The sequence below is a fragment of the Pleurodeles waltl genome, chromosome 6 (genome assembly GCF_031143425.1).
Source record: "Pleurodeles waltl isolate 20211129_DDA chromosome 6, aPleWal1.hap1.20221129, whole genome shotgun sequence".
NCBI lineage: Eukaryota > Metazoa > Chordata > Amphibia > Caudata > Salamandridae > Pleurodeles > Pleurodeles waltl.
Window position 1 is genome coordinate 1,661,963,871 of NC_090445.1, and position 14,779 is coordinate 1,661,978,649.

The 14,779-nt window shown below is 45.0% G+C and overlaps 1 protein-coding gene across 1 annotated transcript in view; it reads right to left on the bottom strand.

The window, feature by feature from the left end:
- The window catches only part of PMPCA (peptidase, mitochondrial processing subunit alpha), an 88,487-nt gene that overhangs the window by 40,510 nt on the left and 33,198 nt on the right, over positions 1–14,779 (bottom strand). The window contains exons 5-7 of the mRNA XM_069241605.1: positions 9,817–9,911; positions 6,307–6,407; positions 5,953–6,216 (exon numbers count right to left, since the gene is read on the bottom strand). Coding sequence (XP_069097706.1) covers positions 5,953–6,216; positions 6,307–6,407; positions 9,817–9,911 — 460 coding nt within the window. The remainder of the gene's footprint in view (positions 1–5,952; positions 6,217–6,306; positions 6,408–9,816; positions 9,912–14,779) is intronic.

The following is a 14,779-nucleotide window of genomic DNA, read 5'->3' on the forward strand; positions in this document are numbered from 1 at the left end:
TCTTTGAGGATGGATGTCCCACGTCGTGAAGAGTCATGCAGAAGTGTTTTCCTGAAGAAAGACCGCAAACAAGCCTTGCTAGCTGCAAATCGTGCGGTTAGGGTTTTTGGATGCTGCTGTGGCCCAGGAGGGACCAGGATGTCGTTAATTGAGTGAGGGGACAGAGGGGGCGTCCAGCAAGACAAGGAGCCCTCTCAGAAGCAAGCAGCACCCGGAGAAGTGCCGGAACAGGCACTACGAAGTGGAGTGAAACAGTGCTCACCCGAAGTTGCACAAGAGAGTCCCACGCCGCCGGAGGACAACTCAGGAGGTCGTGCAATGCAGGTTAGAGTGCCGTGGACCCAGGCTTGGCTGTGCACAAAGGAAATCCTGGAAAAGTGCACAGGAGCTGGAGCAGCTGCAAAAGACGCGGTTCCCAGCAATGCAGTCTGGCGTGGGGAGGCAAGGACTTACCTCCACCAAACTTGGACTGAAGAGTCACTGGACTGCGGGAGTCACTTGGACAGAGTTGCTGGATTCAAGGGACCTCGCTCGTCGTGCTGAGAGGAGACCCAGGGGACCGGTGATGCAGTTCTTTGGTGCCTGCGGTTGCAGGGGGAAGATTCCGTCGACCCACGGGAGATTTCTTCAGAGCTTCTAGTGCAGAGAGGAGGCAGACTACCCCCACAGCATGCACCACCAGGAAAACAGTTGAGAAGGCGGCAGGATCAGCGTTACAGTGTCGCAGTAGTCGTCTTTGCTACTTTGTTGCAGTTTTGCAAGCTTCCAGCGCGGTCAGCAGTCGATTCCTTGGCAGAAGGTGAAGAGAGAGATGCAGAGGAACTCTGATGAGCTCTTGCATTCGTTATCTAAGGAATTCCCCAAAGCAGAGACCCTAAATAGCCAGAAAAGAGGGTTTGGCTGCTTAGGAGGGAGGATAGGCTAGCAACACCTAAAGGAGCCTATCAGAAGGAGTCTCTGACATCACCTGCTGGCCCTGGCCACTCAGAGCAGTCCAGTGTGCCAGCAGCACCTCTGTTTCCAAGATGGCAGAGGTCTGGAGCACACTGGAGGAGCTCTGGGCACCTCCCAGGGGAGGTGCAGGTCAGGGGAGTGGTCACTCCCCTTTCCTTTGTCCAGTTTCGCGCCAGAGCAGGGCTGAGGGGTCCCTGAACCGGTGTAGACTGGCTTATGCAGAAATGGGCACCATCTGTGAAAGCATTTCCAGAGGCTGGGGGAGGCTACTCCGTCCCTGCCTTCACACCTTTTTCCAAAGGGAGAGGGTGTAACACCCTCTCTCTCTGAGGAAGTCCTTTGTTCTGCCTTCCTGGGCCAAGCCTGGCTGGACCCCAGGAGGGCAGAAACCTGTCTGAGGGGTTGGCAGCAGCAGCAGCTGCAGTGAAACCCCTGAAAAGGCAGTTTGGCAGTACCCGGGTCTGTGCTAGAGACCCGTGGGATCATGGGATTGTGCCAAACGATGCCAGGATGGCATTGAGGGGGCAATTCCATGACCTTAGACATGTTACATGGCCATATTCGGAGTTACCATTGTGAAGCTTACACATAGGTAGTGACCTATGTGTAGTGCACGCGTGTAATGGTGTCCCCGCACTCACAAAGTCCGGGGAATTTGCCCTGAACAATGTGGGAGCACCTTGGCTAGTGCCAGGGTGTCCACACACTAAGTAACTTAGCACCCAACCTTTACTAGGTAAAGGTTAGACATATAGGTGACTTATAAGGTACTTAAGTGCAGTGAAAATGGCTGTGAAATAATGTGTGCATTATTTCACTCAGGCTGCAGTGGCAGGCCTGTGTAGGAATTGTCAGAGCTCCCTATGGGTGGCAAAAGAAATGCTGCAGCCCATAGGGATCTCCTGGAACCCCAATACCCTGGGTACCTCAGTACCATATACTAGGGAATTATAAGGGTGTCCCAGTATGCCAATGTGAATTGGTGAAATTGGTCACTAGCCTGTTAGTGACAATTTGGAAAGAAATGAGAGAGCATAACCACTGAGGTTCTGGATAGCAGAGCCTTAGTGGGACAGTTAGTCATAACACAGGTAACACATACAGGGCACACTTATGAGCACTGGGGCCCTGTCTGGCAGGGTCCCAGTGACACATACAACTAAAACAACATATATATATACAGTGAAATATGGGGGGTAACATGCCAGGCAAGATGGTACTTTCCTACACCGGGCTATAAGCCTTTCCACAAACACTTATTGCTTCCTGGTTCCTGGAGGTATGTTTCAGTTCCCATCTCAACCTACTGTTGGATTCTCTGCATGCCTTATCAAACTAGGATTTGCTACGGTTCCTTCTGTTGTCTATGGGCCTTGTACGCAAAAGCCCTAATATAGGAGTTTAATTCTGCAAAACGTTTTAACATTACATTAGGTCAACAACTTCTGCTAAACAAAGGCTAATCGGACCCACACACCAGTCAGCAATTTTACACATAATCATGGCCATGTTACAGAATGCCAAACTAGTCTGCACCCTGCATCTTTCATGAAAATAGGCTTCTTGTGGCCAGTTATTCCCCTCAACTCTTTCACAAGAATACTAATTGAGAGCAATATGGGGTTATGATCACTATATATTGTGGGCAGGATATCCCATTTGGAGACAACAGAGTGGTTAACATTTTATTTCTAGAAGTATGCAATTATGGAACCAGACCCCCTACCCATGTTGGGACTGTTGATGACATGAAGTTGGTAACAGCACTCTCCAGACTATATGTCACCCGGGAAGGAAGTAAAAGGCCCACCCTGGGATCCACATCTGCCTCCAACCTATTCTGGTAAATAGGGTGAAAAAGTCAAAGATGACAGTGTAGGAACAGCACCCAAATTTGCGTGAGAATCACCAGCCAGATTAAATTGTATGCCCAAGCACGAGTTCCTGTTTGCTACTTTATTCAAATTCAAAAAGCTGACAATAATTCTGGTTGTTCCAACCTGAAAAATTATTATAAAAATTTACTAAGACCGGACCAAAGTTAGAGCCCCACTTCAGATCAAAGGCCTGTATATTATTCCACCCCCCCCCCCCCAGGTGTAACTTCTGTATACTACAGACAATGGTGACCTTAAACCAGGTGGACACCACCCTCCCAACCTGGCTGGAGGGCAACAGAGGGGCAGGGAGGTAATACCATGTATACCCATATTTAAAAAAAAAAAAAAAAGACTTGGTGCCAAGGTCTCTTCCAATATTATAATGTCATAACTGTTAATAATAGTACACCAATCTTCAATCGACAACTTAGATGCTAAGCCTCCAACATTCCAGCACAATCATTTCAAATTCACATATGACTGATCCTCATGATCCGAATCACATATATCAGGGGATTTAAAACTCACAGTGATGGGTCCGCCGAATCACCAGACAAGGTGTATCAGCAGGCAGCTGCGTGACAATCTCCATTCTGTGCTACCCACTCAGCAGAACCAGGTTGCCAGGATAATTCGGGGAGAGTACTCAAACTACAAAGGCAGAAACTGTCAACTACAGAGGAATCAGATGACTCCAAAGCATAGGTACAATCCTGCCCCCAGCTGCCTCATCGTTATTTTCTTGTAGACCAGACAAAATAGTGAATTTGTTCCTAGATAAAAACTGATCAGCGTGGTACAGTGGCTGGTATGAGGCTTTCATAGTAGCATGATCAGAGTTGACAGGATTTAAATCTTTATTTTAAAAAAGCCCAGGGGTAGAATCCTTATTGTCCCAGACTGAACAGCTCCTGCTCTAGCTTGGGACAGGATTTCTCCTGCAACCATAGGCTGACGAAAGCTGGCAAATATACAGTCACCTCGGAACTTCCTAGGCAAGGGTCCCACTGCTCCTACCCTGCGTACCAAAAAGATCTCCTTGTGGAGATGAATGACACACTTCACATTGGAGTGAAGCCAGTATGTCACCTTAATTTCCAATTCAAACAGAACACTCTAGAGGCCAACCTTGGTACATTTGCCAACACTACCACATATGGGCATGAAGCCGTTGGGAGGTGGGGGGAGGGAGGGGGGAATGGAATGAACCAGAGACTGATCAGTAGATGTAATCAGTCGCCCTCATTCTCATGCTGGGTCACACTGCAATGTCCACCAACTATTGTTAGATGCTCAAAGATTTCTCAATAGCGGAAGGGCGATCAGAAATAGGTCTCAACTTTGCATTGAGGAGATCATTAAGCCGGTCACCTAAAATTTCACAGAAGGCTGTGTCAAAAGACACTATACTAGAAGTCATAGTGGACTGATCTGAAGTCAGCAAGATGTTTGACACATGTTTTAGGTTTTAAAGCGCCTTCTCTGTATGGCCACAGGGCTGGCTCCGGTAGATCTCGGCCTGAGGTCAACACAATTAGACTCCACCTCTTCTTCGGATGGGGAGCTCACTGTGGTTGAGGTCACTCCAGACACAACATGACCTCTACTTTGAGTGTCACACTAAGATTGGGAGCTGGGAATTGATACGAATCAACTTAATCAGCCGAGAAGGAGCTGTTGATCTGCCAATGCAATCTCCTTAGAAATGACAGACACAGCCCTAGCTAAAAAGCGGTCTATTGTTGTATGTCCTTGGGCCTGTGGCATACCAAACTTATATTCTGTTTTGCCGTCATGGCAGGGTGGTAACGGATGCAGATTAATGGTGAATCTTGCTCTAGTATGAGCTCCCACTCTGCCCCGATCCTAAACAGAATAGAGATATCCCCCAAAGTGTAATGCTGCCCGGCACGGGTTCACAAACTGAAGGGGAGGGCGGGGTCACACAAAATACCTGTGTGGAAAGGCGGGCCGAAAGAAGAGGAGCCAAGGAGGGGTGGCCCAGTCCAGCCTCTTCCTGGCAAAGACGGGCCAAGTCTTCACCTAGCCGTGTCCCACACTGGTGGAATGCTAAAGTGCTTTTCAGCGCTACAGCAGTGGGCGGGGTGGAGAAAACGTTGGCGTCTCCTGGTGCAGTGCACAATGGATGTTGTGGTACTTTGCTGTCTGGCCCCAAAGTTTGATGTGGCTGGCTGGTGCTGGAATCAAAGTAATAATACTCAATTTATCAACCTCAGAAAAATGGAAGGCTGACTCTGCCTTGCTGGGATTTGAATTTATCAATTGCAAATCACTTGTTTCAATGACAAGCATTTAAATCACTGACCCATCCATGAGCTTTAAAATCTGTGAGATTGCACCAATCTTTTCCTAGCAGAAGTCATATAGGTGGAGAAGCAGCTGCCTGCTGTTGATTGACGACCATCTCCTCCCCTACCCCCTTCCTGCATTACCTTTTGTGGGTCTTTGAGATCCCAAAAAGAGAAATGCACAAGATTTAATTTCCATCTTTAAATTAGGAATGTGAATGTAACTCTGCACAGTTCCACTTCTGGCTTGCATGACTGTTGGTGTATTGGTTCCATTCATCTACCACAGAGAGAGTTCTGCCCAGGCCAGGGTTTACATGGAGGAAAAGGCCATACACCTGCGTGCATCCATGTGTGCACTGAAAAGACACTTGGGACTATGATAGGACCTCCTAGAAGCCATCTTGTTTGACCTTGAACATCAGAAAATACTCACAAAAATGAAAATTCCCAAGTGGTTCTTTGCAGCAAATCTCTCTGCTCCCAGTTGATGCCGCTAATGCATTGGCAGCCATGTTTGGTCAGACCCTACGCCCACAATCACCCTCAGTAAACTTACAGGAGTTATAACTGCAGTCAGCAGCCACCTAGACCTCAGAGATGACTACTGGTGGGCAATAATAATGAGCTGTCATGGCTAAGAGGGTGGATAGTGCACTGATCTCAAGCATGAAGTGGCAGGAGGACATGGCATTCCCTCACAGTGTTGTATCATGAAATTACTTCCATATGCAGTATTTGTAAGCAATAATTTCACAGGTTATGCTCATAATTTAGCTATATAACTAGTTTTGATGTTTCTTCTTTACCTTGACAATTCCCCCTGTGTACTGTGCGACTGATCGGTCGATGTCTTGGAGACTCCCTGTGCCCCACACTGGATTCACTCCAAGTAGGTACTTCTTGGCACACTCCAACAGCTGCTCATGTTCTATGCCGACCCCTGCCAAAACCATCCGGCTGGGTGTGAAGTAATTTTGCAAGTATGAGTGGAGTACCTTCTGATCAATTTTGTCAATGTTTTCTAAGGGGCAGTACCTTGGCAGGCCAACAGTATTCTCTCGGAAGGCAGCCTTTTACAAAAGAAAAGGGTAATTGATTAGATCTGCTGGGCTAACAGAATTAAAAATAAGCTCTTAAAATGCTGCAATGAGAAGAATTACCGCATGAATCATCTCTGTGAGTAAGGGCTCTGGGTCAGGCCTCATGTTTAAGTCTTCCAGCTCAAATCGCACAGCCATGCGCGTCATTTCAATCTCTTCTTCTGTTATCAAATGGCAGAAAACAGGCGATTTAGTAACAACCAATGAATGACTTGCATTTTATCTTCAGTCAAGTCATCTGTGATACTTTCCTTTCAAACAGGGCTCCTCTAATGGTAGACTACTTTACAGTCTCAGAACTCAGCTATTCTGCAGGCAGCCACAAATTTCACAAAGCAGCATTTGAGCAGTGACTAGATCACAAATAAGATTAATTATTCTAACAGCTTTCGGTGGCTAGAGGTCAAGGCATGGCAGATATTGCACGTTACAAGCATTACTTGACAATAATGAACAGTAAATCTTAAATAAACTGCAGCCCGTTTTTCCCAAGGACGTTTGAGGTAAAATTCAGAAGGACTAAGCTATATCAAATCACATTTTAGGGTCACTAGAATTAGGTGGCACTGCAGGTTCAAACAATTACAGTTGAAATACATCAACAAAAATGTGAATTAATTATGTAGTCATGTGTTGTGGATCAACGTCTGGTAAGAATTTATAGTAGAATAAATGTTTTTTTTTTTTAAATCTTTAGAAAGATTCAGTATCATTTTCCATCTTATACAATTAGCAACTAAAACTCAAACACATGTAAAAGCAACTATATTGCATGCCCCGCCCCAAAACGCACTTTATATCACTATATAGTTGAATTATGTGAACTGAGACTTGTGCATGTGGCCAGTTCACCTCCCCCATCAAAGGCTTCCAAAGTCGCCACCCAACGGGTCAGGTTGTCAGTCAATTTCGCACCCCAACAGGAGAGTTGAATCTGTTGGACTTCAGCCAGAGCCCACTACATTGTGTACTTTAACAAGGATGAAATGTGTGTGTTGAATATAGTTGAAATGTATCAATTTGAACCACGCTTTCCCAGATACTTCCTACTAGGGCACTAGTCTTTTTCCACTCCTCCTCCTCCTCTGTGAGCTTCATCCAAGTCATCTCACCAGGCTTCCTTAGCTTTGCTGGCTGTGTACACCCTGTCCACTTTCAAAGCAGAGGCACCAAGTGCCCACTCATGCCCTGGCATAGGGTAACCTAAAGAGAGTTGCAGTATGAGGTGGGATGTCACAGAAAGCAGTCCAGATCTCTCTTCTGGTCCTCGCTAATCTTGTGTACTGTAGAAACTGTCCTTCCCCCACTCCGAATGTTTCCTGCGCCTTCCGGAATGTGCTAAATCTTTTCTGGGTATAAATCTCTTAGCATATCACAACCTCCCTTGTGCCACCATGTGATAGCATGGTCTGGTCGTAACAGCTGAAATGGCTGCAACTCCCACAGCCCCAGGTCCCTTGAGAAGGGTGGATGTCGAATACCTTTAGCTATTATCCCCTCCCAGACATATGCTGTATGCCTTATAAAATGTGGATACTCTCCAGCTATTCAGGATTCCATCAGCAGTTTCGGTAAGGGGGTACCACACAGATCCCTCGTAGTGGTCATCTCTCCCAACGATCCTCCGGTGCTGCCCATTTAACCGGATGCTGTACATGTACTGCATATTACAATTTCATATCCAGTAGACCCGGCCCAGCCTCCTGATCTCGCTGAAGAGTGGATAGTGCATCTCTGCTGTGCCTCTGGGCCCACACCAACAATATAATGACGTAACATGTGGTTACTGAATCAAAATAGACCCCAATGCTTTAAACAAATGGAATATATCAGATGGAAAAGTATAGTAGATATAACAGGTAGTATTATACAATTATTTTAATGAATTGTTATAGACTTTTTGCATTAACAAGACCTGCCTCTTTCATCCTGCCATATCACATGGTCTTAAAACCTTTATCCTAGAAGTCAGGGCACAGCTTATTTTGTGATCACACTGAACAGTCAGTGGAAAAAAAAGGATTTCAATAAGGAAAAGGCACCACCAACGCTATGTCAAATACTGTTTAAGGGTGGATATTGTTAAGATGCATTTTCAATTTAGGAACAGGGGCTTTAGAAAACAAACAAAAAAATGTTTGGGGATGTTCTACTGAACTCTTATCTTGAAGAAAAAAAATATTACTGCCATTGCACACTGCGTTGTGACATAATCACGCATGGGCCTCAACACCTCGAGTAAATAATATTTTCAGCATTAATAAATACATAATTTAAGCAAAACATAACTAAGACATCAGTTTTGCAAAGTTTAAATGGGTGGTAATTTGTTAATAGAGCTCTCATTCTCTTATTTACTCAGTCTTTACAATTTTGACTTGGACAAATAAAGCCCAGAGCAGATCAAACTCACCAATAACATCCATCCTGCTGCAAGGTCAATAAGATCCATGATCACAAGGAAGATGTTTGCAGAACTCAGGACTATAAATCTGAAGTCAGTATTGAAATAGTGTATCTAGGGCAGGTGGGAACAGAGTTTCCAGAAAAAGTGACTCAAGGGCAGCGTGAGGTACGAACAGAACTATTGGGGCTTCCAAGGTTTTGGATACTATAAAAACTAACTGATCATTGTGTTCTTTGTTGAATTTGCTATCTCCTCCACTAACAAACCCTAATTCAAGGACATAAACACCCCAAGTAATAACATCAGACAAAATAAACACATTCTGAGAACTCATATATTCCAAGCAGTTAAATAAAAATCACTAGCCTATTCTAAGGCCAACACCCTGACTAATCTGGATTTAATTTCTGACTTATTGCTCACTGCTTAAATACACCTCCACTAGATTGTGACAACTAGGATACCACGTCACTGAAAGTGATCATTGGTAAACCAATACACAAATGTCAAATTGAGCTGAAAGCCACCAGATCATTCCACACTGGCTCCAGTGACACCCTAAGACCAATACTCTTTGTATTCTTTACTTCAAACCTAATCAGTTCTCTGACAAACTCAGCACAACCCTATGCATTACCACAGACCTCCAAGCACCATCTCACGAAAACTTTGACATCCCGAACATTTGCTACATGCAATACCCAGAAATAATGAAAACAGGCATATGTACACCTGAAACATTATAGTGTATAATGATGCTCTCAAAGATGTCCTGAAGCAACTTGCAGGACATGGAACTGCAAATCTATCAGAGCTGTATCAGACTACTCTTCCATGCAAACAAGAAGTCAACACAAGAACAAGGCTCTCGAACATGATGGAAGCTTAATATGCCCCCCCTCCCCCCATTTGTCATTTACATATCACACGACAATTAAAACCACCTAACCTTTCTAACATAAATGTAAATAAGGAAGGGGATCTCCTCCCTTTCAGGAAGGAAGGGTACAGACAGCAAGCAGTACAGGCAGCAACCAGCATGGAGAGTAGCAAGAAGAAAGTGGGAGAGAAGCATACTGCGGTCTGGAGAGGCATGGAAGCATGGAGGACAATAAAACGCAAGATAAATCATATACACTAACACAACAATGGAAACAAATTACCTGACAACCTGGGCTGCAACACAACGTCAGCTAGTAGACTGACCACAGTGTCAAAGCCTTTGGCATCAGCAGACACAGCGTACATTGTGGTATCCCTGAAAAGCAATCAAATAAGGTCTAGTATAAAATTTGAAATGTTTCATTCAACTCATCACATACGAATACCAGGAGTAGAACAAGTGATGCCTCTAACCTTGACCTGCTAATGAAAGGTGTACAGTCATACAGCAACTCCATTTTTACATCAATGCACCACGGGTCCACAAACTACACAAGAATAAGACATTGATTATTGAACTGGTTAAATGTTGGCAAATTATTCACACTTTTGACCGTGGGCCTTAATTGGTTCATATGCGGTAAAGACCAAATAGCACATACAAATTTCAAAAGTTATTCATCTTTAATTATCTACAGTACTGTCTGCTAGATTTTATTAATTCTGCTTGACAGGCAATTATAATCTGCATTCAAAACATGCATTAAATAGAGCCCTACCATGTGAAGGATTGCCACATGGCTGCAGTTAACAAGCCATATCAGATGGAAAAGCAGTGATGAAATAAGGTTCAGTGTTGGTACAGAAGTAAAAAATAACAATCGAACAATGCTCAGACCCAGTGTAGTGTACAGTGACTGGCCTAATGTGGATGCCCCCCCTAGATGAGACTGTGGCATAATAAACCAAATCTTTGGAAAAGGTCTGATAATGCTTCTTGTATATGTATATAACATCATGTTGCTCAAGCCCACTTCAGAGCGCTTGACATAGTGAAGTGAAATAAAATAAGGGCATACAAAATGAAGACGGTCACATTCAAATCTCAGTTCTTTCTTGGATCTGGTAAACTACATCTGATACAAGTCCATTAATTGCTACACCAGCTACATTTCAATGCTTGTATAAGCACTACTGATTAGTTGGCCATTGTTGCATGATGATTAGATCATCTTTAATGTTTTGCAAAGGTAGTGCTGCAAAGGAACCCCTTTTGCATTTATGTAGTGCTCACTACCCCTAAAGAGGTGTAAATCGCTTTACTGTGAGTTGCACGCTACTTTGGAAACCAAGGTTAGCAGTTAACCCAGTAGTTATTGAGATAAGTCATGTGATATCAAGAACAAATTGCATTAATTTACTGTAGTTACTTAGCGAAATATTAGATTATTACAAGTTAGGTATTATTGGTTGGGGTTTGTGTGGTTTTGGGTGGATGGTTGAGAAGATAGATAGTCTGGTGGAGATTAGAAAATGTGAAGTTACAGGGATAAAGATTTCAAAGAGGAGAGGTTGTGATCTATGAAATGAGGCTTCAGCCAAATGCACAATTACAATTAGAAGGATTAAGGCAGATAGGCATGGGACTGAGATAAGGCTATACTCAGAAATAGAAGGCATGCAGAGGACAGAAGGTAAGAAGATGGTCGCTATTAAAAAAAAAAAAAAAAAAAAAAGAAAAAGAGGAATCAAGCGGAACTAAGTTAATGTCAAATTTTCAAGCATGGATTTAGGAGTATAGTGGTAGAGGATTTCTAAGATAGGAAACAAGAGGAGGATGTAAGCTGTGCGAAGAAACATCATAGATAGTGCTCCATTTCCAGGGCAGAAAGAATAAATATGTGACTCCAAAGTGTACACATCATTTAAACATTACAAGCCCTAGCCTGTTGTGTGCCACGCATAGGACAGCACTTTAAAACGGAAACGCCCTCAACGCCGACTCCTAAACAACGAAGTCCTGGTTAACGAAAGCAGAACAACGCTTTCCTTAACCACGACTTTGTTGTTTTGTGCCTTAACCACGCATGTGGTGAACCATGCACATGCGTGGTTAAGGCACAAACAAGGGACTCAGCTGAGGAGGACGACGCAACAGGTCGGGGTTTTAGTTTTTGGGGTGGGGGTCGGGTATTTTCTGGTTTGGGGGCAGGGGCGGGGTCGGGGTTTAAGGTTTAGGGTCGGGGTATTTTCTGGTTTGGAGGGCGGGGCGGGGGGGGCCGGGGTATTTTCTGGTTTGGTGGCAGGGGGGGGGGGGGTTCGGTATTTTTTCTGGTTTGGGGGGACGGGGTGTGGGGGTCGGGGTTTAGGGCCGGGGTGGGGGAAATCGGGGTATTTTCTGGTTTGGGGGCGGTGGGGGGGAGGGTCGGGGTTTAAGGTTAAGGGCCAGGGTATTTTCTGGTTTGTGGGCGGGGGGGGGAGGTCAGGGTATTTTCTGGTTTGGGGGCGGGGGTCGGGGTGTAGGGCCAGGGTGGGGGATTGGGGTATTTTCTGGTTTGGGGGCAGGTGGGTTGGGGTTTTAGGTTTAGGACCGGGGTTTGGTGTTGGGGTATTTTCTGGTTTGGGGGTGGGGGGGGTCCAGGGTTAAAGGTTTAGTGCTGGGGGTGGGGTCGGGTATTTTCTGGTTTGGGGGGCGGGTCGTCGGGTTTTAGGTTTAGGGCCGGGGGGTTGGGGTTTTAGGGGTGGGTTGGGGGGGTCAGGTAATTTTAGGGGCTGGGTGGGGAGTTGGGGGGAGTTTAGGTTTAGGGGCAGGGAGGGGGGCTCAGAGTAGTTTTAGGGGTTGGGGTACTTTAGGTTTCAGGGGTGGGGGTTGGGGTTGTTTTAGGTTTTGGGGGTACAGATTTCCTGTCACCAAATCCCACCCGAGTGTATGTTGTGCATGTTTGTGTATGCCGCAATTGCAGTATATGCGTTGTACATATAGGCAAAGTAGAGTGATGAGAGCCAGTGGATTTCATTTTCAAGGCCCCTGGCCTGTTCTTGTGCGCAGAGTGATGTTGTTTTCCCAGACAGTGGAAGTGTATCAGGAGATACAAAAGGAGGGAAGAAACCTAGATAGTGCAGTGAGGAAAAGGAGACAAGGCTCCTATAGAAATTTGGTTAGGTTCTTTGGCTGGTAGGGGCTCCTGACTAGTTTTCATGTAGCACTGTCACTTGGATGATGGTGGGGCTACAATGTCTGTTGCTCAGAGTTTGAACAGTCTTTTAGGTAAACCAGCATTTTGTTTCCTTCCAGGTCACTGCCTTTGTGGCTGTTCTTAGCCAGGTGCAGATTGTTCGCACCTCTTTGTGCCACTGATATGGGTGCGCTAGGCTGGAGACTACCCTGCTGTGAACTGTATCACCCCACACAAAGGTTGTGTCTGCAGAACAAAGTAATGAAGCAATTAAAAAAAAAAAAATGCACTTGCTACATCAAACTATATTATGTAGGAAGCCGTCTATCTATGCAATGTACCAATGTAGGGGTACACTTGCAGATAGTACAGGCCCCTCTATTGGCTGACAGAGGTTACTATAATAACCCTAAATGCTCTCTTTTGGGGTAGTGTGGGCGAGCAGTTTAAGCTTATTAGAGCGTAGTGCTAAGCATTTGTTAAACACACAGAGTCAACAAATGAGAGACAAACTCAGATTTTTATTTCCCCCATTGATTTTAGAAACCAAGATCCTCAAGATCAGGTGAGTACTTTTCAAGTTAGCGATAGTTCAACACTTAGAAAATACAGCTGTCAGATTTGAGGATTCAGCCTTAAAACGTAGTAATGGGGAAAACACACACTTCACAGGATCACTTGCAATCAATTTACAGGACTGTTCTTCGGGCTTAAGGTAGGTAGAAGCCAAGGTCTCCAGAACCATCAGCAGTTTTGGATTACCTGCCTTGGTGTATCCAGGGACAGAGGTGCTCCTAGCAGAAGCAGCCTTGGTTGCTAACCATTGAAGTCAATGAGAGCAGTAACTGGATGAAAAGGGCTGCAAGTAGGGACTGGGGGACCTGTCTGGCTGAACCCAAAGGAGGGCTCGGTTCTCGAGGGCCTCTGGTGCTAGGGGGCATGGTTGTTTAGCATGGACTCGGGCTGTGGGGCTCGGATGCAATGGTGTTTTTTCCGGCGGGTCACTAGCGTTAGAGGCTTTCATTTCTTGGAGTCGACCTGGTGATGGTGGGAAAAACAGCAAGCAGGGCCACTCTCGGTGCTGGCCTTTGTGATGCTGACGTCCCTCATCAATAGTTCGGTCTTGGAGGACTTGGTGTCCAGACTGGACACTAAACAAGTCTTGGTGCTTGAAATTGACTGAGGTATTCCAGGTATTGGTGCAGGGAAGCTCTGGGCAGTCTCAACATCTCTAAGACAGGGTAGGTCGACAGGGCTGCACTCCTTGGCACTCAGGATATTTTTCCTGGTGAGATGCTCCCTCAGTGGACCAGATGGTCATCAAAAGAGATATTATAAATCATTATAAATCAAATTCACTCCTTTATCTAATACGATCAAAAAGGTGCTTAACAACCGTTGGTCGATTTTAGAAAGTGGTGGCTAAACCATACCAAAACCCCTCTTTGCTTTTAAACGCACTTCCAACATAAAAGACATAGTGATCCATACACGTCCACAAAGACGTGACATTCCAAAACAAAGAACTTTATGGGATCTTCCACCTGTTGAGGGTCATTTTCCCTGTGGCAACTGCAATGTGTGCCCGTTAACAAATAAAACGACATCACTTGATCTTGACCCCATTGGAAAATGGTTCCTAAGAAGACACACTAACTGTAACTCAAAAAATTGTATATATATATGATCACATGTCCCTGTGGCCTACGTTATGTGGGTATGACAACTCGACCAGTGAGGATACGTATAAATGAGCACAGAAGCAACATTAGATGCCAGAGAATAACTACTAAACTATGTGCCCATTTTTTGGATACCTCCCATTCGCCAGATGAACTACAATGGGTGGTCCTGGAAGCCCCTAAAAACCTCCCTAACGGTTCTAAATCACTCTTCAGAATAGAACAGAGATGGATTTTCAAATTAGGGACAATGTTACGGGGATTAAATGATGACATACCTTGGTCCGCTCTCTCGACATAATTCTCTTTATGATGAACAACATATTTAAGATCTTTTTGCGATAATTACTACCCCTTTATGATTCGGGATTATCCTTAACCATTAC